This window comes from Rhinoderma darwinii, chromosome 4 (genome assembly GCF_050947455.1).
Source record: "Rhinoderma darwinii isolate aRhiDar2 chromosome 4, aRhiDar2.hap1, whole genome shotgun sequence".
Lineage (NCBI taxonomy): Eukaryota > Metazoa > Chordata > Amphibia > Anura > Rhinodermatidae > Rhinoderma > Rhinoderma darwinii.
In genome coordinates, this window is record NC_134690.1 from 231,840,460 (window position 1) to 231,866,410 (window position 25,951).

At 39.9% G+C, this 25,951-nt stretch overlaps 1 protein-coding gene across 2 annotated transcripts in view; it reads right to left on the minus strand.

The window, feature by feature from the left end:
- CDK19 (cyclin dependent kinase 19) overlaps positions 1-25,951 on the minus strand; it is a 218,101-nt gene that overhangs the window by 61,063 nt on the left and 131,087 nt on the right. For both annotated transcript variants that reach the window (XM_075864229.1, XM_075864228.1), the window contains exon 5: positions 4-61. In XM_075864229.1, the coding sequence (XP_075720344.1) occupies positions 4-61 (58 nt within the window). The remainder of the gene's footprint in view (positions 1-3; positions 62-25,951) is intronic.

Here is a 25,951-nt window from a genome sequence, read left to right on the forward strand (position 1 = left end):
TACCTATTTTGACTCTTCCTCTCTCAGGACCTTCCCCCATTACCAGGATGTTTGCTGGTTTCTGCAAAACATAAGATTTAATTAAATCTTGTTATAGCCCTTTTATACCTTGAATCCAGAATAGTAGAAACAACGTTTGTTTCTTTTTCGAACATATTTAATATATTAATTTATTGAACATTACATATAATTAATTTAGGGGGTTGCAATGGTGATATATGTACATTTCCCTACTTCCGTCTGTTCAGAAATAAATATTTAACCCTATTAAAAACAAAGAAAATGTAATTTAATCTTACGTTTTAGCAACGTCCCAAAAGTAAAACGCAGTCTTGGTAGCTGTAAATCTACATGTCTATACTTATGTCAAACAAACTATAAATACAATATTTAATTTTTAGCTTTTACTTTAGCCTGAGGTGCATTAAGACAGGACTAAATATTTCTCATATTAAGGCCAGCATCTGTTATTTTTTACAATAAACATCACAGCCAGTGAGCATGCCCCCTTAAGGGTAGCACTGTGTCCCGTGTTTAAGAAAGTTGACAGGTTTATGTCCACATACACATACCTCCCAACTTTCAAGTTTTGCTTAGAGGTACAATCGTTGTGGCGTGCGTAGGCATAAGCCATGCCTCTAACCCTGCCCAATCCCCACCCACACACACCCAGTTCAGCCCACACACTATTATGGTACCATAGTGCCTCCCCACAGTATAATGCCCCGTAGATGTCCCCACACAGTGTAATGCCCACACTGATGCACCCATACAGTAAAATGCCCACACAAATTACCCCATACAGTATAATGCCCTATAACTGCTCCCATACAGTATAATGCCCCCATTGCTGATCCCATACAGTACAATGCCCCCATTGCTGCCCCATACAGTAATGCCCCCCTTAGATGCCAACATCCAGTATAAAGCACCCATAGTGCCTAATAAAAATATAATAAAATACTCACATAGGTTGGTTCCTATGACAGATGCCCCCATACAGTATAATGCCCCCACAGATGGCCCCATACAATATAATGCCCACACAAATGTTCCCCATACAGAGTAATGCCCCATAGATGCCTCCATACAGTTTAATGCCCAGACTGCTGCTCCCATACAGTACAATGTCCCAATTGCTGCCTCCCATACAGTATAATGCCCACACTGCTGCCTCCCATACAGTATAATGCCCCCACTGCTGCCTCCCATACAGTATAATGCCCCCACTGCTGCCCCCATACAGTATAATGCCCCCACAGCTGTCCACATACACTATAATGCCCTCACAGATGCCCCCATACAGTATGATGGCCCCCATACAGTATCAATGGGTGCGTGAAAACTACGCATGCCACACGGAAGCACTTCCGTGCGACCAGCGTGATTCGCTCAACAGCAGAGAAAACTATGAATGAAAACAGAAAAGCACCACGTGCTTTTCTGTTTACAAACATCCAAACGGAGTGTCAAAATGATGGCGGTTGCTGAAAAGCACGCAGCCGCGCATCATACGCTGCTGACACACGGAGCGGTCAAGTGCCTTTTGCGCGCGCAAAACGCTGCGTGTTTTGCGCGTGCAAAACGCACACGCTTGTGTGAACCCGGCCTTACTCTATATTACCATTTCTAGCAGGGTTTAAGTTGACATGCTACAGGACACTTATTTTTGGAAGTGACAGCGTCCTATGTATCCTTGCCTTTTTTCAGATCGTCACACATGTACATTGTTGCACACACTTGGTTTTTCAGACGAATAGATGTTGGTATTTTAGATCATAAACACCATTGGTAGCCTATATATTATAAGTTTTGTTGTTTATTGCATGTTACCTCATATTCAATATACTGTGCATACCCACCTTGTATCTTGATTCATCTTTATATGATGTTTTTAATATTTATTTAATAAAAGCATTTTATATTCCTTCTAATGTTGTTATGGCTCTTAGAACTTCATTTCTGGCTGATTTTTTTAATATATATTCATGGAAGTTTAGAACCACGTTCATAATTTGGACCTTCTATATAAGTTTGTCCATAGTGTAACTAATTTAAAAAAAACTATTGTCATGTCAGAGTGACATGTTAGAAGTTTTGATCGGAGGGGGTCCGAGCCCTGAGACATCCACTGGTCCATCGGCTTTCCTCGGAATGTCGAGCGAGGGGTGTAAGGGCCCAATAGAAAGTCCATGATTCCACACAACGCTCGCTTGACTTCACCAGGAAGGATTGCTATAAATGGATCCCATTTACTTATAATGTGGCCTGCAGACTATGCTATACTTGCCGTCAAATATCTTGTTTATTTCAGGTCATTATGTCTGTATGATAACCCACAGTGTTATGTAATCCGGTCTATGCATGGTCTCTTTGCTGCTGGATTAAATTAATTTTACCTCATCGCATTCTTGTTTTCTGTTAAATGATCATGAAAAACAAGGGTGGCTAATATTCTATGGAGAAGAGTAATATTCGCTATGGTAACAAATGAGGCAGATTCAGACATTCCATTAAAGTCGTTTTCTTTCCATAATGTGAAGTCCCAGTGGCGCAGAGAACACAGCCTCATGATACCTCCTAGACGGAGGAGCCTGGGTCGCCTTGGGAACAAAAGCAGCTACGAGGAGTCCTCATATATCATTATCCACATGATGTAATGCAGCTTCCTTGCACAGGAGTAGTTTTGGGGATTTCTTTCTAAATGTGAACGCCTTCCCGGTTTACTGTACTATGAATCTGGATTTAATATACGGATCCTTTCTACAAGCACACTATTTACAGCAACAGCTGTTGTATAAACCATAGGAGACGGGCAAGGAGTCCCTGAGGGTTTCACACAGCATTCAGGAAAGAAAGTGATGATAACAAGAGCTATATATGAACAATTGTGTGTCACAATAATAGTGTCTTTCAAATCAATGGTCATTTGTAAAAAATGTTGTCAGAAATTCCCAGTAGCCGAATACTCGCAGCAATACCAAAGCGGATTTTTGGCTCTATACAGTGCAGTAAAACCTTTATTTTTAAAACTTGTGACATCTATCCATGATATGTCAGGTGATCGATAATCTTTGTCTGAATCTCCTCTTAAGCCTTTATGGCTATGCCCAGATCCATAGTAACACACCTCGATTTTCCAGCGATTCTCAGCTTCACTAGATTTCTATGTCAGAATCCGAAATAAATTTACTTTCCAGAATACAGGTTTCTGACAGATGTATTTAGACTGGATTAGTTCTATGAGAATGTACTGGACAGGGTCATTTCAAAGTATAATGAATTAAATCAAGTCTCACAGATATACACGGGGTGGGGGGGCGGTATTGACCCGTTAGTGACCGGCCCATAGTCTTTTTACGTCGGTCACTAACGGGCCTTAGGCTGGGTTCACACGACCTATTTTCAGACGTAAACGAGGCGTATTATGCCTCGTATTACGTCTGAAAATAAGGCTACAATACGTCGGCAAACATCTGCCCATTCATTTGAATGGGTTTGCCGACGTACTGTGCAGACGACCTGTCATTTACGTGTCGTCGTTTGACAGCTGTCAAACGACGACGCGTAAAAATACAGCCTCGTCAAAAGAAGTGCAGGACACTTCTTTGGACGTTTTTGGAGCTGTTTTCTCATAGACTCCAATGAAAACAGCTCCAAAAACGGACGTAAAAAACGCCGCGAAAAACGCGAGTTGCTCAAAAAATGTCTGAAAAGCAGGGGCTGTTTTCCCTTGAAAACAGCTCTGTATTTTCAGACGTTTTTGGTCACTACGTGTGCACATACCCTAATTCCGATGCCATAGACTTTTTACGTCGCGGCATCGGAATAAGTAAACAGAGCAGGGAGCTGTCAAATCTCCCTGCTCTCAGCTGCTAGAGGCAGCTGAGGGCTGGGGGCGTCCCTGCTCTGCTGGGTGAGATCGATATTAGTATCGATCTCACCCGTTTAACCCCTCAGATGCGGTGCACAATAGATGCGGTGCACAATAGCGAGCACCGCATCTGAGTGGTTTTGGAGAGAGGGAGGGAGCTCCCTCTCATCCCACCGACACCCGGCGATAAGATCGCCGAGTGTCAGTGTCTCCGATGGCAGCCGGGGGCCTAATAAAGGCCCCCAGGTCTGCTTGTAGCGAATGCCTGCTAGGTCATGCCGGAGGCATGACCTAGCAGATGCCTGTCTGTTTTAAACGGACAGGCATAATACACTGCAATACAGAAGTATTGCATTGTATTATAATAGCGATCACAGAATCGCATATTAAAGTCCCCTAGTGGGACTAGTAAAAAAGTTTTAAAAAAAGTTTAATAAAGTTAATTAAAAAAAAAATGTGAAAAAAAAATGAAAAACCCACTTTTTCCCCTTACAAACTGCTTTAGTATTAAAAAACCAAAATAAAGTAAAAAAGTTACACGTATTTGGTATCGCCGCATCCGTAACGACCCCAACTATAAATCTATTAGATTACTTAACCCGCACGGTGAACGCCGTAAAAAATGTAATAAAAAAAGATGGAAAAATTGCTGTTTTCTGTGAATCCTGACTTTAAAAAAATGTGATTAAAAAGTGATCAAAAAGTCGCATCTACTCCAAAATGTTACCAATAAAAACTACAAGTCGTCCCGCAAAAAAAAAGCCCTCATACAACTGCATCGGCGAAAAAATAAAAACGTAACGGCTCTTCAAATAAGGAGACACAAAAACAAATAATTTTGAAAAAAAAGCGTTTTTACTGTGTAAAAGTAGTAAAACATACAAAAACTATACAAATTTGGTATCAATCGTAACAACCCGCTGAATAAAGTTATTGTGTTATTTATAGCACACGGTAAACGGTGTAGATTTAGGACGCAAAAAAGAGTGGCAAAATGTCAGATTTTTTTCTATTCCCCCCCCAAAAAAAGTTAATAAAAGTTAATCAATAAATAATATGTACCTCAAAATTGTGCTATTAAAAAATACAACTTGTCCCGCAAAAAACAAGACCTTATACAGCTATGTCGACGCAAAAATAAAAAAGTTATAGCTCTTGGAATGCGACGATGGAAAAACTTAAAAAATAGCTTGGTCATTAACGTCTAAAATAGGCTGGTCATTAAGGGGTTAAATGTTATATTCAACCATGAGGATTGTACTCAGACAATACAAAAGATCTATTACCATTAACTGCAATTATTCCTATATTTAACAGGAGAATTGATCAATATTTATTCATATACATTAAAAGAATTATAACTAAACCCTATCAAGGATATACAAAAGTGAATTAAAAAATGAATCCATGGACTCCCTTATTTTTGAAAATATGAATATTATATTTTTAATCTGCTGAAAAGCAGGTATAGTTTATAGAGGAGAAAGTGTTTACTTATGTTTGTTTGTGGAATTAACCCCTTAACGACAAGCGAACGGATATATCCGTCGCAAGCAGGTGTTAGATCCCGCATAACGACTGATACACTACCGTTCAAAAGTTTGGGGTCACCCAGACAATTTTGTGTTTTCCATGAAAACTCACACTTATATTTATCAAATGAGTTGCAAAATGACTAGAAAATATAGTCAAGACATTGACAAGGTTAGAAATAATGATTTTTATTTGAAATAATAATTTTCTCCTTCAAACTTTGCTTTCGTCAAAGAATGCTCCATTTGCAGCAATTACAGCATTGCAGACCTTTGGCATTCTAGCTGTTAATTTGCTGAGGTAATCGGGAGAAATTTCACCCCATGCTTCCAGAAGGCCCTCCCACAAGTTGGATTGGCTTGATGGGCACTTCTTGCGTACCATACGGTCAAGCTGCTCCCACAACAGCTCTATGGGGTTGAGATCTGGTGACTGCGCTGGCCACTCCATTACAGATAGAATACCAGCTGCCTGCTTCTTCTCTAAATAGTTCTTGCATAATTTCGAGGTGTGCTTTGGGTCATTGTCCTGTTGTAGGATGAAATTGGCTCCAATCAAGCGCTGTCCACAGGGTATGGCATGGCGTTGCAAAATGGAGTGCTAGCCTTCCTTATTCAAAATCCCTTTTACCTTGTACAAATCTCCCACTTTACCAGCACCAAAGCAACCCCAGACCATCACATTACCTCCACCATGCTTGACAGATGGCGTCAGGCACTCTTCCAGCATCTTTTCAGTTGTTCTGCGTCTCACAAATGTTCTGTGTGATCCAAACACCTCAAACTTCGATTAGTCTGTCCATAACACTTTTTTCCAATCTTCCTCTGTCCAATGTCTGTGTGCTTTTGCCCATATTAATCTTTTCCTTTTATTAGCCAGTCACAGATATGGCTTTTTCTTTGCCACTCTGCCCTGAAGGCCAGCATCCCGGAGTCGCCTCTTCACTGTAGACGTTGACACTGGTGTTTTGCGGGTACTATTTAATGAAGCTGCCAGTTGAGGATCTGTGAGGCGTCTCTTTCAGAAACTAGAGACTCTAATGTACTTGTCTTGTTGCTCAGTTGTGCAGCGGGGCCTCCCACTTCTCTTTCTACTCTGGTTAGAGCCTGTTTGTGATGTCCTCTGAAGGGAGTAGTACACACCGTTGTAGGAAATCTTCAGTTTCTTGGCAATTTCTCGCATGGAATAGCCTTCATTTCTAAGAACAAGAATAGACTGTCGAGTTTCACATGAAAGCTCTCTTTTTCTAGCCATTTTGAGAGTTTAATCGAACCCACAAATGTAATGCTCCAGATTCTCATCTAGCTCAAAGGAAGGTCAGTTTGATAGCTCCTCTAAACAGCAAAACTGTTTACATCGGTGCTAACATAATTGCACAAGGGTTTTCAAGTGTTTTCTAATCATCCATTAGCTTTCTAACACAGTTAGCAAACACAATGTACCATTAGAACACTGGAGTGATGGTTGCTGGAAATGGGCCTCTATACACCTATGTAGATATTGCATTAAAACTCAGACGTTTGCAGCTAGAATAGTCATTTAGCACATTAACAATGTATAGAGTGTATTTCTGATTAATTTAATGTTATCTTCATTGAAAAAAACGGTGCTTTTCTTTTAAAAATAAGGAAATTTCTAAGTGACCCTAAACTTTTGAACGGTAGTGTATATCCGTCGCTCTCGGTTGGGTACTGCCAGTGTATCCACACGATCAGCAGCAGTAGCACAGCTGTTATACACAGCCTGGCTCATGCCCCAACTGCCGGAATCGAAGCGCATTCCAATCCCGGCAGTTTAACCCATTAGATGCCGCTGTCAATAGCGACAGCGGCATCTAATGTATTTGACAGAGGGAGGGAGATCCCTCTGTCACCCCATCAGCACCGGTGGCATGGCCTAATAGATTGCCTGACAGTTTTAAACTGACAGGCAATAATGCGTTGGTATACTAAGTATACCAAATCATTATATAAGCGTTCAACAGATCGCATGGTGAAGTCCCCTAGTGGGACAAAAAAAAAGTAGAACAGTAAACTAAAGTTTATGAAAAAAAATAAAAAAATAAAAGATGACAGTAAAAATAAAATAAAACCACTTTTCTTTCCCCAAAAAGTGGTTTTATTTAGTAAAAGTGTAAAAGAAAATAACACATGCACATATATGGTATCGCCGCGATCGTAGCGACTCAAACAATAAAGTTAACACATAAATCAAACAACCGGGTGAACCGCGTCCAAAAAAAAATGCAAAAAACAATGGCAAAATTCCTTTTGTACCCCAAAAAACTACCAATGAAAACTACACCTTGTCCCGAAAAAACAAGCCAACATATGGCTACATAGATGTAAAAATAAAACTGTTACGGCTCTTGAAATGTGGCGATGCAAAAACAAGTAATTATTTTTTTATTTTTTTTAAAAAGAGGATTTTTATTTTGCAAACGTAGGAAAGCATAAAACATTCACATATTTGGTATCCCTGTAATCGTGTCGACCCATAGAATAAAGGTAACATGTTATTTATGCCACGTAGTGAATTTATAACGTGGAAAACAATGCTGGAATAGCTGTTTATTTTCAATTCTTTCCTAAAATAAAGTTAATAAAAGTTAATCTATATATTATATGCACCGAAATATGGTGCTATTGAAAAATACAACTTGTCCCGCAAAAAACAAGTCCTAATACAGCTATGTCGACGGCATAAAAAAAAAAAGTTACGACTCTTAGAATGCAACAGTGAAAAAACCAAAAGTAATCCTTGGTCATTAACCCCTTAAGGACGCAGCCTAGTTTTGGCCTTAAGGCTCAGAGCCCATTTTTCAAATCTGACATATTTCACTTTATGTGGTAATAACGTCGGAATGCTTAAACCTACCCAAGCGATTCTGAGATTGTTTTCTCGTGACACATTAGGCTTCATGTTCGTGGTAAAATTTGGTCGATATATTCAGTGTTTATTGGTGAAAAATTGCAAAATTTTGAGAAAATTTTGAAAAAATTGAATTTTTCAGAATTTAAATGCATCTGCATACCACCCAAAATAGTTACTAGTTCACATTTCCCATATGTCTACTTTAGATTGGCATCATTTTTTGAACATTCTTTTATTTTTCTTGGATGTTACAAGGCTTAGAACATAAACAGCAATTTCTCATATTTTTAGGAAAATTTCAAAAGCCTTTTTTAAGGTACCTCTTGAGTTCTGAAGTGGCTTTGTGGGGCCTATGTATTAGAAAACCTGATAAAACACCCATTTTAAAAACTAGACCCCTCAAAGTATTCAAAACAGCATTTAGAAAGTTTTTTTTAACCCTTCAGGCATTTCACAGGAATTAAAGCAAAGTGGAGGTGAAATTTGCAAATTTCATTTTTCTTGCTGAATTTCAATTTTATTCATTTTTTTTTCTGTAACACAGAAGGTTTTACCAGAGAAACACTACTAAATATGTATTGTCCAGATTCTGCAGTTTTTAGAAATGTCCCACATGTGGCCCTACTGCGCTCGTGGACTAAAACACAAGCCCTAGAAGCAAAGAAGCACCTAGTGCATTTTGAGTCCTCTTTTTTATTAGAATATATTTTAGGCAGCATGCCAGGTTTGAAGAGGTGTTGAGGTGCCAAAACAGTAGGAATCCCCCAATAGTGACCCCATTTTGGAAACTACACCCCTCAAGGAATTCATTTAGGGTTGTTGTTACCATTTTGACCGCACAGTTTTTTCAGAGCACGTATTTGAATTGGGCTGTGAAATGAAAAAAATGTAATTTTTTCCAATAAAATGTCATTTGTGATCAAAATGTCTTATTTTCACAGGGAACAAAATACCCCATTTTGTTGCCCAATTTGTCCTTAGTGTGGCAATACCCCATTTGTGGTCATAAACTGCCGTTTTGGCCCATGGGAGGGCTCAGAAGGAAAGAAGCGCTATATGTTTGTTGGAGTCCAGATTTTGCTGGATTGGTTTTCGGGTGCCATGTCGCATTTGCAGAGCCTCAAAAGGTATCAAAGCAATGGAAACCCACCAAAAGTGACCCCATTTTGGAAACGACACCCCTCAAGGAATTCATTTATGGTTGTTGTTAGCATTTTGACCACACAGTTTTTTCACAGCACCTATTTCAATTAGGCTGTGACATTAAAAAAATTACATTGTTTCCAATAAGATGTAATTTTTTATCAAAGTTTCTTATTTTCACAGGGAACAAAATACTCAATTTTGTTGCCCAATTTCTCGAGTGCAGCAATACCCCATTTGTGGCAATAAACTGCCGTTTGGGCCCATGGGAGGCCTCAGAAGGGAAGGAGTGCTGTGTGTTCTTTGGAGTACAGATTTTGCTTGTTTGGTTTTCGGGTGCCATGTCGCATTTGCAGAGCCCCAGAGGTATCAAAGCAATGGAAACCCACCAGAAGTGACCCCATTTTGGAAACTACACCCCTCAAGGAATTAATTTATGGGTGATGTGACAATTTAGACCCCATAGTTTCTTCACAGAACTTATTTGAATTGGGCTGGGAATTTAAAAAATATATATTTTTTCCAATAATATGTCATTTTAGCTCAAAAATTCTTATTTTCACAAGAAATAAAATACCCCATTCTGTTGCGCAATTTGTTCTGAGTGCCGCAATACCCCATTTGTTGTGATAAACTGCCGTTTGGGCCCATGGGAGGGCTCAGAAGGAAAGGACCACCATTTGGCCTACTGGGGATTTTCTAGTGCGAAGTCATGTATGCAGAAGCACCTGAGGTACCAGTACAGTTGAAACCCACAAGAAGTGACCCCGTTTTAAAAACTACACCCTTAAGGCATTCATCTAGAGGTGTAGTGAGCATTTTGACCGGAGACCTACACCCCATAAACTGTAATGTGGGTTCTCCCGGGTATGGCAATACTCTACATGTGGCTGTTATCAGCTGCCTGGGCACACAGCAGGGCTCAGAGGGGAAAGACGAGGGGGGATAAGCTGTGCGGAGTGCATCAGGGTAAGTAAAATTGGGGTAAATTATAAACCAAGGGATGTATGATCAATTTTAAAACACTCTTTCATACAGAGCTCTGGTTATTCGGGACATGTGTCACATTGATATATTGCGTCATCCCTTATCGCCCTCTTATAGCAGACTTTGCACCTCTTGACTTTTTCCCTTCTTGCCAGTTTGGGGAACTTCTCCTGGAAAGTGTTGCCGCCCTGGTACGATGCGCCCTTCTTGGTCCCTAAAGATTAGGTTCTTGAATATCACCTCTTGAAATTCCAGGAAAGTTCCCGTCTGGCCTGCACATCGACGTAGCACGTACGCATTGTACAAAGCCATCTGTATGATGTGCCCGGCCAGCTTCTTATACCACACCGCATGGCGCTGTAGGGCTTCAGGATTTGATCGGACAAGTCCATCCCTCCCATGTACCTATTGTAGTCCAGGATGCAGTCTGGTTTGGGGGTGGCCTTTCCTTCATATATCCTAAACCTGTAGGTATACCCTAATGCACTCTTGCAGCTTATACATCTTCACGCCATACCTTGCCCTCTTACCCGGCAGGTACTCGCGGAATTGAACCCTCCCTTTAAAATGTACCAAGAACTCATCAATAGAAATACACTACTCGGGGTTGTATGCTTGGGAAAACCGGGCACTGGAACGATCTAATAGGGGTCTCCGTTTATACAAACGGTCAAAACTGGGGTCATCTCGGGGTGGGCATGGCTCATTATCAGTATATTGTAAGAAGCGAAGTATTGCCTCATTTATTTATTTTTTTAGGTTCCAGTTCAGTTCTGAAGTTGCTTTGAGGGGCCCATATATTAGAAACCCCTATCAAATACCCCATTTTAGAAACTAGACCCCTCAAAGTATCCACAACAGCATTTAGAAAGTTTATGAACCCTTTAGGTGTTTCACAGAAATTTAGAGCAAAGTAGAGGTGAAATTTAAATTATTGTTTTTGTCAGAAAATCCTCTTTATACCCTTTTTTTTTATAGCACAAAAGGATTTATCAGAGAAACGCAACTTAATACGTATTGCCCAGATTCTGCAGTTTTGAGAAATATCCCACATGTGGCCCTCGGGCGGTAATGGACTGAAGCACCGGCCTCCGAAGCAAAGGAGCACCTAGTGGATTTTGAGGCCTCTTTTTTATTAGGCACCATGTCCGGTTTGAAGAGATCTTGTGGTGCCAAAACATTGGGAACCCCCCAAAAGTGACCCCAATATGGAAACTAGACCCCTTGAAGAATCCATTGTAGTTTTCTTGGGGTGCATGCGACTTTTTGATCAGTTTTTATTCTATTTTTAGGTGGCGTGGTGACTAAAAAACAGCAATTCTACTATTGTTTTTTAATTCTTTTTTTTTTACAGCGTTCACCGTGCGCTATAAATGACATATTCACTTTATTCTGCGGGGCGATACAATTACGGCGATACCAGATGTTTATAGTTTTTTTTATGTCTTATGGCGTTTGCACAATAAAATACGTTTTGTAAAAAATCATTTACTTTTTTTGTTACCTTATTCTAAGCGCCAGAACTTTTTTATTTTTCAATCAATAAAGCCGTGCGAGGACTTATTTTTTGCGTAACGAACTGTAGTTTCGATCAGTACCATTTTTCGGTACATGTGACTTTTTGATCTCTTTTTATTCCATCTTTTGGGAGGTGAAGTGACCAAACAATTGTGATTGTGGTACGGGTTATTATTATTTTCTTTTACGGCATTCACCGTGCGGGATAAATAACGAAATAATTTTGTAGTTCAGGCCGTTACGGACGCGGCGATACCAATTATGTATAGTTTATTTGTTTGTTTATATATTTTTATTAATAATAAATGACTGATAAGGGAAAAAGGGGGATTTTTACTTTTAATACTTTAAAAACGTTTATTTTCTTATTTTTACACATCTTTTTTTAACTTTTTTTTTACTTTATTACTTTGTCCCACTAGGGGACATGAGGGCAGGAGGCCCTGATCGCTAATCTAATACACTGCACTACATGCGTAGTGCAGTGTATCAGAGCTGTCAGCTACTCACTGACAGCAAGCATAGTGGGTCCTGACGTTGTCAGGACCCACTAGGCTTCCGTCTATGGCATAGCCGGACGCCATTGTTTGGTGTCCGGTTGCCATAGTCACCATCGCCGGCCGCTATCGCGTAGCAGGCCGGCGATGGCAGCTTAAAGCCTAAAAAGCCGCGATCTCTATAGAACGCGGCTTTTAAGGGGTTAATCAGCGGGGACACAGCGATCGGTCCCCGCTGTAGGAGCTGTGACAGCTGCTGAACAAGACAGCAGCTGTCACATCTCCTGTATGTGTCGGGAAGACGGCCGAAACGGCCGTTACTCCCGAGACGTACTATTAGGTCATGGAGCGCGAACGATACAGCTGCCATGACCTAATAGTACGTCCAGGAGCGGGAAGGGGTTAAAGAGACTCTGTCACCACATTATAAGTGGCCTATCTTCTACATAATGTGATCGGCGCTGTAATGTAGATTACAGCAGTGTTTTTTATTTAGAAAAACTATCATTTTTTACGGCGTTATGACCTATGGGCATTGTGGAGAGAAGTTTATGACACTGATTGGTCACTGATTGGTCAGCGTCATACACTTCTCTCCACAACGCCCACTTGGTCAAAAAGTAAAACACGCCCAGTTGTTTATTAAGAAACTCATTAGCATAAAGCTAAAATAGGTCATAAGTCCGTCAAAAATGATCATTTTTCTAAATAAAAAAACACTGCTGTAATCTACACTACGGCGCCAATCACATTATGTACAAGATAGGGCACTTATAATGTGGTGACAGAGCCTCTTTAACGTGCAAAATGGCCTGGTCATTAAGGGGTTAAAGTTAGTGCTCCAGTTGGGAAGAATAACAGTCCATTTCAATGACGAGAGGTAGTCACTATATAATCTAGCTATGAAAAAGATATACTAAAAGTTGTCTGTCCGTTTAGGTGCAACTGGAGGCATTCCTCCTAGAAGAATCCAGACACCATTCACTCTAAATTATCTAAGGTAATGGACACTCTCATTATTGAAAAATGGAGGCATTCCTTCCAGTGTTTCAGAGGACTATCTACAGTGTCTAAAGGGGTAGAGGCATTCCTCTTGAATTTATGAACATTGGAGATGTTTCCAATGTCCGATATGTTACACGCTCAGTATTAGAGGCATTCCTCCCAAAATCAACAAACACATGGAGAATTTTCTCCTATGGTATATTACACACTCAGTGTTAGAGGCATTCCTCTCAGAATCAGCAAACACATGGAGACATTTCTCCTACAGGATATCACACCGTCAGTATTAGAGATATTCCTCTCTGAATCAACAAACACATGGAGGCATTCCTCCCAAATCAGGGTAATGTTCACATGAAATGGGATCTTGCTATTTCGCTATTCTGAGACTATTAAACAGACACAATTACAGGGGATTTCTAAATGTTTAATAAATTAAGGTATATAGTACCATGTTTTTGTAGTTTACATGGAGCAAAAATTGTATTCCGAGCTTAGACTTCAGGAGCAGCATTCCCTATACGGCGCCCGCTCACTAAAGTTTAAAGCCTGCGCACTGACACAGGTGGTGGGCAGATGCAGTGGCGTCTCTAGCACCGGAGGGGGCTCCGATGCTAGCGACAGCCATATTCACTTGTATGTGCGTCCTCAGGATGCAGATACAAATGAATACTATAGGCTGCAGGCCACGTTAGGCCTGCAGCCTATAAGACGTCATATCACGCCGGTCTGCGCATGTGTACCGCCGGAGAGCCAGTGTAGCGCTCCATCTGTCGTGGGAACGGGGGCAAGATAAGTACAATCTTCTTTTTTTTAAGGAGCTGTGGGGGAGTGGGGCTGGGTAGCGCTATATACAAGGGGAGGAGTGGGGCTGTGTAGTACTATATACAGGTGGGGGGAGTGCTGTGTAACACTATATATACACAAGGGCAGAAGGGGGGCTGTGTAGCGCTATATACAGGGGGGGGATTGCTGTGTAACACTATATACACAAGGGGAGGAGAGGGGCTGTGTATCGCTATATACAGGGGGGGAATTGCTGTGTAACACTATATACAAAAGGGGAGGAGGGGTTCTGTGTAGAACTATATACAAGGGGCGGAGGGGGCTGTGTAGCACTATATACACAAGGGGAGGAGGGGGGCTGTGTAGCACTATATACACAAGGGGGGATGGGGGGCTGTGTAGCAATATATACAGCGGAAAATTGCTGTGTAGCGCTATATACAAGGGAGGGGGGCTGTGTAGCGCTATATACAAGGGGAGGGGGCTGTGTAGCCTATATATACACAAGGGGAGGGGGCTGTGTAGCGCTATATACAAGGGGGGGTGGGTTGTGTAGCGCTATATACAAGGGGAGGGGGGCTGTGTAGCACTATATACACAAGGGGTGGAGGAGGGCTGTGTAGCACTATATACAAGGGGAGAGGGGGGCTGTGTAGCAATATATACAAGGGGAGAGGGGGGCTGTGTACCACTATATACAGGAGGGAATTGTAGTGTGGCACTATCTACAAGGGGGCTGTGTATGGCACTATCTACAGGGGGGTCTGTGTGGCGCTATCTACAGGGGGTCTGTATGGCGCTATCTACAGGGGTCTGTGTGTGACGCTATCTACAGGGGGTCTGTGTGGCTCTATCTACAGGGGGTCTGTGGTGCCATCTATAAGGACAGTGGTGTAATGAGGGATTCTTTCATTGATGCCTATAATTGTTTATAGCTGTCTATTTTATTGGTGTACTTGTAATATTATAGTATTTAAAAAAGTAATTAAATCTAATTCAAAATACGTTTTCTTATTCTCTTATTTAGTCCGTTATATTAGCGTTTACTGGGGGTATTACTTTTGGTCATCTGATCGCCCACCATTGATGGAGACTTGCCCTGCTCCCTAACTGCTCTGCTCAGGAGCTGCCAAGACTTAGGGAGAACACTGTTCAGGAGAAGGAACTGTAGGATTGTGCGGTCTTTATACACATACACCTCCATAATGTAAGTGCATAGAGTCCATAGAGCCTTCTTCATGGGCAAATCCATCCAGCATTGGGTCTAGATTAACCCCTTCCCGCAAATGGGCGTTACTGTACGTCCTTTTTAGCGGCTCGTTCCCGCAAATGGGCGTACAGTAACGTCCTGAGGATGAAGCAGGCACAGGAGCTGTGCGCTCTTCATCCTCAGCGGGAGTCGGCTGTAATATACAGCTGACATCCCGCTGCAACGGCGGCGATCACTGTTATGTCCGATCGCCGCCATTTAACCCCTCAAATGCCGCTGTCAATAGCGACAGCGGCATTTAAGTGATTGATACAGAGGGAGGGGGCTCCCTCTGTACCCCGTTGGCCCCCCGCGAAAAATCGCGGGTTTCTGATGGTTGCAATGGCAACCAGGAAGCCTAGCAATGGCTTCCTGGTTGCCAGGTACGGGAGCCTATTAGGTCCTGCCCGAGGCAGGACGTAATAGGCTCAACTGTCAGTTATAAAATGTGTATAAAATGTGTATATAGTGTATATGTGTATAAGTGTATATAATACACTGCACTGCACAAGTAGTGCAGTGTATTGTGCAGGGGATCAGAAGATCAGATCTTCCAGTCCCCTAGTATGTGTAAAATAAAAAGTAAAAAAAAGGTTAAAAAAAGTTTTAGATAAATAAATAAATAAAAGTTTTATGTAATAAAAACAATAATAAAAAATGGAAGAAAAGACAAAAACTAGACATAATAGGTATCGCCGCGTTCGTATCGGCGTGACCTATAAAAATATAATATTATTTATCCCGCACGGTGAACACCGTAAAAAAAATACAATAAAAAACAATGCCAGAATTTCCTTTTTTGGTCACATTGTTTCCAATAAAATGGAATAAAAAGTGATCAAAAAGCCGCATGTACCCAAACTTGGTACCAATAAAAACTACAGTGTGTCACACAAAAAACAAGCCCTCACAAAGCTCCGTCGACATAAAAATAAAAAAGTTATGACTCTCAGGATATGGTGACACTAAAATATTTTATTTATAAAAAGGGTTTTTATTGTGTAAAAGTAGTAAAACATATAAAAACAATATAAATTTGGTATTGCCATAATCGTATCAAACCGCAGAATAAAGCAAACATGTTGTTTATGCAGCACAGAGAACGCCGTTAAAAATTGATTTAAAACAAACAGCGAGAGAATTTCTGTTTTTTGGTCTCCAAAAAATTGAATAAAAACTGATCACATTATCACATTTACCCCAAAATGATACTAATAAAAACGACAGCTCATCACATGAAAATCAAGCACTCACACAGCTCGTCAACGGAAAAATAAAAAGTTCTGACTCTTGGAACGCAATAATGCAAAACGACGACCCAGACTAATTTATATGTGCAGCAGTTCTTCACCTAAAACCCCACGTCATCATTTGCAGCCCCCATTTGTAGACCCTGTAAATGCAGCGGAATCTATGAAATTTTGGGTTCTGTGCTACATATGGGGCTAGTGAAGTCAAAGATTAGACAATGCTGGAGTGCGGATATTTTGTACAATACCACGGACACCCTTTAGAAGTGCGACTCCTACACCCAAAAATCCGGCCTGTGCATGAAGGATTGGTTGAAAGCGTACGTCACTATCCATGGATCATTCATTGTATTATTCATTCTCCCCATTATTACATCATCCTATTATGACCTGTTGCACTCCGCACAGCTTACATATACCCTGATGTACTCCACATAGCTTACATATACCCTGATGTACTCCGCACAGTTTACATATACCCTGATGTACTCCACATAGCTTACATATACCCTGATGTACTCCACATAGCTTACATACCCTGATGTACTCCGCCCAGTTTACATATATCCTGATGTACTCCGCACAGCTTACATATACCCTGATGTACCCCTCACATATTGCATATACCCTGATGTACTCCGCCCAGCTTACATATACCCTAATGTACTCCTCACATATTACATATACCCTGATGTACTCCGCCCAGCTTACATATACCCTGATGCACTCCGCCCAGCTTACATATACCCTGATACACTCCACCCAGCTAACATATACCCTGATGCACTCCGCCCAGTTTACATATGCCCCCATATTATAAGCTGAAACACCAGTAAAATACTAAACAAAACTACTACCAAGCAAAATCTGAGCTCCAAAAGCCAAATGGAGCTCCTTCTGGGCCTGGCAGTGTGCCCAAACAGCAGTTAATGACCACATATGGGGTATTACTGTACTCTGGAGAACCCCTTAACAATAATTTATGGGGTGTGTGTCTACGGTGGTACAAGCTGGGCACAACACATTGGGCACTGAAATAGCATATATGTGGAAAATGGCAATTTGAAAAATGCAACATCCACTGTGCACTAATTTCTACAAAACCTTTGGGGTTAAAATGCTCACTACACTTCTAGATTAATTCCTTGAGGGGTGTAGTTTCCCAAATGGGGTCACTTTTCGGGGGTTTTCACTGTACTGGTACCTCAGCGCAATGCAACATGGAGTAAAAAAGAAATTTTGTAAAATCTCCACTCCAAAAACGAAATTGCGCTTTTTCCCTTTAGACTCTTGCTGTATGTCCAAATAGCAGTTTACAACCACATATGGGGTACTTCCCTATTCAGGAGAAATTTTGTCACACATTTTGGGGTGTCTTTTCTCCTGTATTGCTTGTGTAAATGAAAAATTATGTGCTAAATCTATAGGTTATTTGAAAAAAAAAAATTTTCATTTTCACGGCCCAATTCTAATAAAATCTATAAAACACCTGAGGGCTCAAAATTCTCACTACACCTCTAATTTAATTCTTTGATAGGTATAGTCTCCAAAATGGGATCACACCTGGGGAATTTCTACTATACTGGTACTTCAGGGGCTCTGCAAATGCGACATGGCCCCCGGAAACCAATTCAGCAAAATCTGAGCTGCAAAATCCAAATGGTGCTCCGTCCCCTCTGAGCCCTGCCGTGGGTCCAAACAGCAGTTTATTACCACATATGGGGTATTGCCGTAATCAGGAGAAATTGCTTTACAAATGTTGAGGTGCTTTTTCTCCTTTATTGCTTATAAAAATTAGAAAATTCTATGTTTTTTCAGAAAAAAAGTCTATTTTCATCTTCACAGACTAATTCTAATAAATTCAGCAAAAAACCTGTGGGGTCAAAATGCCAACTATACCACTAGAAAAATTCCTTGAGGGGCATAGTTTCCAAAATTGAGTCACTTTTGGGGGTTTCCCCTGTTTAGGTCCCTCCAGGGCATTGCAAACACGACACGGCACCGAAAAATATTCCAGTAAAATCAGTGCTCCAAAATCCAAATGGCGCTCCTTCCCTTCTGAGCACTGCCGTGGGTCCAAGCAGCAGTTTATTACCACATGTGGGGTATTTCCGTAATCGGGAGAAGTAGCTTTACAAGTTTTGGGGTGCTTTTTCTCCTTTATTCCTTGCAATAAAAGTAGATTTTCATTTTCACAGACTAATTCGAATAAATTTAGCAGAAAATCTGTGGGGTCAAAATGCTAACTATACCCCTAGATAAATTCCCTGACGGGTGTAGTTTCAAAAATGGGGTCACTTTTGGGGGCTTCCACTGTTTTGGCACCACAAGACCTCTTCAAACCGGACATGGTGCCTAAAATATATTCTAAAAAATGGAGGCCCCAAAATCCTCTAGGTGCTCCTTTGCTTCGGAGGCCTGTGTTTCAGTCCATTAGCGCACTAGGGCCACATGCGGGACATTTCTAAAAGCTGCAGAATCTGGGCAATTAATATTGAGTTGCATTTCTCGGGTAAAACCTTCTGTGTTACAGAAAAAAAATGTATTACAAATGAATTTCAGCAAAAAAAATAAAATTTGTAAATTTCACCTCTACTTTCCTTCAATTCCTGTGAAACGCCTAAAGGGTTGAAACACTTTCTGAATGCGGTTTTGAATACTTTGAGGGGTGAAGTTTTCAAAATGGGGTGTTTTATGGGGGTTTCTAATATATAAGGCCCTCAAAACCACTTCAGAACTGAACTCGTCCCTGAAAAAAGTAGCCTTTTGAAATGTTCTTAAAAATGTGAGAAATTGCTGGTAAAGTTCTAAGCCTTGTAACGTCCTAGAAAAATAAAAGAATGTTCAAAAAACGATGCAAACATAAAGTAGACATATGGGAAATGTTAATTAGTAACTATTTTGTGTGGTATTACTATCTGTTTTACAAGCAGATACATTTAAAATTAGAAAAATCATAATTTCTTCAAATTTTCTCTAAATTTTGGTGTTTTTCACAAATAAGCAATAAATTTATCGACCAAATTTTTTCACTAACCTAAAGTACAACATGTCACGAGAAAACAATCTCATAATCGCTTGGATAGGTAAAAACATTCCAGAGTTATTACCACATAAAGTGACATGTCAAATTTGAAAAAATGGGTCTGGTCCTGAAGGCCAAAAATAGCTTGGTCTTGAAGGGGTTAAAGGAAATTTTCTGCACAATAATAAAAATACACAAAAAAAAAATGTGGCATGACTAGTTGAAAATCTGAAAATACTACTCTGTTATTTTGTCTTAACTAAAATAAATTGAATAAAAGCAGATTACGACAAAGTTTATAAGCCAAAAGATAAAGTGATAAGAAATTTCAACTGCTATATTGATTCTGTATACATGATGTTGTATGTCTATTTTCTATCTACACATGTTAAGAATGCACAATTGAACTGTGAGAGGAATGATGTTATATTATAAGTCTGTGAACAGAACAACAAAGGCCTGTTATCTCACCGGAGCTTATTCTGTGGTAGTAACAATGAAAGGGCATCAATTCAATGGAGGGAAGTTATCCACTGGAATAAAAATATTCTGTGTTATTTCATAAACAGGAAAATGCAATGTGATGTTTTCAGCAAATGAAAGCATTGTAACTAGAATATTGCATAATGGAGATAGCCAAAGTTGTGCTCATAATATAAGCGATATATTCAAGTAAAATAAAATTCTGCTAGTCCAGCATTTGTGGGACTAACCTGGCACTAGACTAACAGATTTTGCTCAGGTGTCAATGTTATTAAGCTTACAAGGAAAACGTGATGTCATGTTTTGGGCTATAAGGGGATTATCATCAGAGAGTGCCTTACTGCACATGAAAATCAGCCTGGCACAATAGAACGCCAAAAAAAGAGATACTCTAACTCCAGAGATAAAGTGAAAGAGACTCTGTGGATCAGATGTCAAGCACATTAAAAATGCTACACTATCAGGTAAATTCTGGTTAATCCAGCAAGGGACTAATACAGTATAATGCCTAAAATAACAGTTTACAGCAACTGCATGGAATATATCTTCAGAGCAGCTACACTATATGGCCAAAAGTTTGTGGATAGCCCTTCTATTTATTGAGTTTTAAACACACCCATTGCAAAAAGGTGCATAAAATCAAGCACACAGCCATGTAATCCCCATAGACAAATATTGCTAGTAGTATTGGTCGGACTATAAACTTTTCACTATCATAGGATGCCATCTTTCCCAAAAGTCAGTTCGTGAAATTTTTGATCTGCCCCGGTCAACTATAAGTACTATTATTGTAAAGTGAAAGCATCTAGGAGTAATAGCTCAGCCAAGAAGCAGTAGATCACGTAAACTCTGAGAGCGGCTGCCGAGTACCGAAGCAGGTGGCATGTAAAAATAGCCTATCCTCTGTTACATCACTGACTACAAAGTTTCAAACTGCCACTTGAAGCGACATCAGCACAAGAAATGTGTGTCCAGAAGCTTCATGAAATGGGTTTCCATGGTCAAAAATACTGCACACAATCCTAAGATCACCATGTGCAATTCCAACCTTCGTCAGGAGTCGTGTAAGGTACCCAACCGCTGGACCCTTGAACGGTGGAAACTTGTTCTCTGGAATGATGAATCATGTTTTACTATCTGGCAGTTTGGTGGACGAATCTGGGTTTGGTGGATACCAGAATAATGCATAATTCTTCTAGCACGGAATGCATAGTTCCTACTGTAAAATTTGAAGAAAGAGAGATAATGGTCTGCGGCTATATTCATGGTTTGATGGATAATGTCAATGCTTCAGCATACAAAGACATTTTGGACAATTGTATGCTTCCAACTTTTTCCGGCAACAGTTTGGGGAAGGCCCTTTCCTGTTCCAGCAGTACTGTGCCCCTGTGCACAAAGCAAGGTCCATAAATGCATGGTTTAAGGAGTTTGGTGTGGAGGAACACGAGTGGATGGCAATAAGCACTCACCCCCAACCCCATCGAACCCTTTTAGGATGAATTTGGAACACGGATTGCAAGCCAGACCTTCTAATCCAACATCAGTGTCTGAGTCACAAATGTTCTTTTGCCTGAATGGGCAAAAATTCACACAGACATACTCCAAAATCTTTTGGAAAGTCTGGATGATGTTAAAGCCACAAAATGGGGCCCAAATTCATATTAACATATATTGTTTTGAAATGGGATATCCAAAAAAACAGATATTGGTGTGATGTCAGGTGTCCACATGCTTTTAGCCATATAGTGAAGAATTGTATAATTAGCAGACAGTATTGAATAAACCTTCAATGAGTGAGTATTAATGACTGTGATGGTAAAAGACAGCAGCTAATGATAAGTGCTATAACACCAGCTTATAATGAAGTAATATAATCAAGGAAACAAGCACCTAAGACAAATAAACTTAAAGTGTAAGTGAAACTTTGCACACCTATTGAGTTTCCTATCTTGCACTTGCCCTGAGTTACAGCCTGTATTATAGTTCAGAGTTGCAATCATGATTTTTCTGGTCATCATTGGAAACAGTAAACCATGTCATCAAACACATCTTTGAAGGAATATTCCCATGTTATACATTTATGGCATATCCACAGGATATGCCGTAAATGCCCGATAGGTGAAGATGTCAGAGGTGTGACCCACACTTAATCAGGAGAACGTGGGTCCCAAGACTGCCGATTCACAGCCGCTAGTCTCCATAGAATTCAACAGAAGGGTGTCACGCAGTGTATACGACCCATGGGAAGATACACTAAAACTTCCAGCATAGTTGGATTTTTTGTTCCTCTTTCAGAGGGGTGGGCGCGCTTGCGTCTGGTCCTCTTCCTGTGTAAGTTTATGGGAGTTGTAGAAAGTGCTGAGCAAGCAACGAGCAGTGGACCCCCTTCTTCCCAATAGGTGAAGGTCCCAGAGGTGAGACCCGCACCTATCAGGCACTTATGGCATATCCGATGGATTTGCCATAAATGTTTAAGATGGTTATACCCCCTTTTACAGCTTGGTACATTAGGACCGTTCGTTTTTTCAACTCCTACTATTGTCAGAATGCAAATCACTAACTCAAGCTCTCTCTGGACAGCAAGGATTGCTGGGCGACTTCAGCTCTGAATCTTACAGATTGAAATTCAGGATCAATGCAAGATAAGTTACTTGACTTTTAATGCAGATTCATTCTTTACAATAGTGTACAAACATGGACTTAAACTTTAAAGCATGAATGCTGAACACCCTGTTATTTTTTTACATAGACTGTTATTGACCCTACAGTGTTAGGGCATTAAACAATGTCTTTTTACGTGCAAAGAATAGCCTTACAACTACATTCCCGTGGGAATAATTCCCTAGTTACTTGCTGCTATCCTTAGCCCATTATTCATTGTTCTACCTCACAGACAGATGACAAAACTCTGATAGCACACCACATTAAGGCACTCATATATTTATAAACGCAATGGAAATATCGCCCTTTTCCAAAAAAGCAGTCTGATGATAACTATGCTGTGAAATGAACATCAGGAAAACAATAAAATGAACATTAAGAAAAGAATAGTTGATGCTAGTGGAAAGTAGGGGAATGTCTTTGAACTACTAATAGGAGATAGATAACAAGTAGGAACCACTGGTTTAGTTCTAAGAAGGTTCTCTGAGATTTAGTAAATAAGGTTAAAAATCTGAACACAAAAAGTTCTCATAATAATGTGTTTTGTGTTAAACTTTAAGTATAACACTAGTTATGTACATGAATGAGCACGCTTTGCTTCCTAAGCTCCCGTATGCAGCGCAGAGCATGGATACCAGGCAGTCAATGTTATAATATCAACTAAATGGGGGAAAGTCGTCAGAAAGTACATTTTTTAAAGAAAATTGCTAAAACGTTGAATAAAAAAAGAACTATTATTAAAATATTTATTTTGATAAGCCCTGCAATATACTTATTTATGTTTATAACTGAAGGTAATCAATTGTTGATCTTGGGAACCATGGTTTTAAGGGGAACTTTTCTTTTTGTGATCATGCTGGCCATTCATAAGGGCAGCTCTATGGTGGGGATTCGACATTGCCTTATGATCAATTCTGGAGATAGGCCGAAATCTAGTTGTGAAAAGGGAAGATATTGGGGAGAAACCTTTGAAGGACCATGGAAACAATTGGCTATGCCAGGCTTCTGAGATTATCCGGACTCCAAAATAATAAATTTTTTGGTCTAAAGTACAAAATCTATTGTAGTAATAGTTCTGCACTCGGTTGAGATTAGTGAAGATAAACCACAGCACACAAGTAGTCCAGTGTTGTACGCACTAAAAATGTTAATTTATTATTCAAAATGGTTCAAGGTAATAAATAGGCAAATGTAATTTCTACATTTTGATCCTCCCAGACCTTTTTCAAAAGTTTCTAAGTGTAGCCTTAGAGCAAATTCACATGCGGCTAACTTTGTTGCAGAAATCATCTGATTGAAACTCGCAGAAATTCACGCACCTGCTGCAGAAACAACCACATTCAGATAAATAGAAGAACTGATTTTCAGTCAAAGAAATTTCTGCAACAAAATCTGCTGTGTATGAATGCACCTTTTATTGGGTTTAGATGTGACTACTATCGCCTCCATAGGAGAGAAGAAGGCATCTGCCAGGGGTACCAAATGATTACATTTAAACTGTACACAGAAACAGGTCGAACACATTTATCAAAGTAAATGATGTTTTTAGGGTGAAGAACACTTATTTCTGTACCAGAACAAATCTCACCAGACTCAGCTGACCCTATTTTCATAACTATACATACACAGAAAAATTATTATTTTTCCAATGTTTTCTAGTATTCCACTGTACTTAAACATTATATTTCTAGAAAAACAACTGGAAAGATTTGCACAGAAGATAAACATGAAATAAAACAGGTAAAGTGTATAGCCATTTGTGAAAACATTATAAAATATATTAATTAACAATGAAAAAAAAGAAAAAATTCTGTTAGGGGAATAGAAAGTCTCCTGCATTTCTCTCACTTGTGCGACAGCCTCCAATAAAATATACTATTGCAATATAATTACACATACAATCCATGATCCAGCATTGGTTCCATCTTCCAACCGGGCCCGGAAGCGCTGGTGAAAGCTGTCACTCAACAAAAGTGACAACATCAGTCCACTACAATAGTGTGGAAATCTAGTGTCACCACCCTCAAGCTGCCGCTGCATAATGATTAATTATTCTGTACAACTTTTTATTTATTATTTAAACATTAGCACAATGCTTGTATTTATCCATAACTGCAGACAAGATTTTTTTTTCCCCCTGTCTGCCAAGTAACACCAATAAAAGCGGATTAAAAGGATATGATAATGACTGGTCAACTGGGCTACTATATAACAAACCGCAAGAAAAATGATGTACCGTTTGGTTAACAGCTGCCAGGTCAGAATACAGCAGAAGTCACACTTATGAGTCTGCTGTTATCATGGGAAGAGTACTCTCTACCTCTTCCTGCTTCCTCCCAACCGCCTTACCAAGGATTAATGGCCACTATCTATCTGCCTATATACACAGCAAATGTCAGTCAATAGTGAAGGGAGGGGGGCGACGACTTTGCTGTATTCGGTCTTAGTGGCTATTAACCAAACATTTTCAATTTTTGAATTATCCTGATGTAACTGGTATACATAACTTTTTTTTTTAAATATAAAAAAGCGTAGTAGACTACGCTATTCCATACAACAGATTCAACAAAACAAAATATATTGCATATTGTGCGGTATACTTCTTTTTTTTTTTTTAACATGACCCTATGGATGACATATGCCACTGTATGGCTTATGTCACATCATGAGCTTTTCATCATGTAATGGGTAAAAGAGATGCCATAATAGCCTATGGGTGATGGATGCCTAAGAAAAGCAGGATTGCAATGGGTGTTGACAACCCGTGAGTAAAAGGTGTTGGATGAAAAAAATAAAAATAAATTGTCACATTTTTGGTCACTCATCATTAGGATTATTTCCAAACTTGTGTTCATATTGGTACAGGAAGAAAAACTGCTTGTGTTGCCCTATTTTAGATCACGGCAAAAATCTATTTTTATCCACCATCACTGGTGAAAATCTATCAAATTATTTCTATAACTGTTCCACGTCATTTGTAGTTACCAGAATGTATTTATAACCTACAGTAAGTGGGTCGTACAGTTCAATCTGTGCATGCGAGGATGAACAAACATCGATATAACA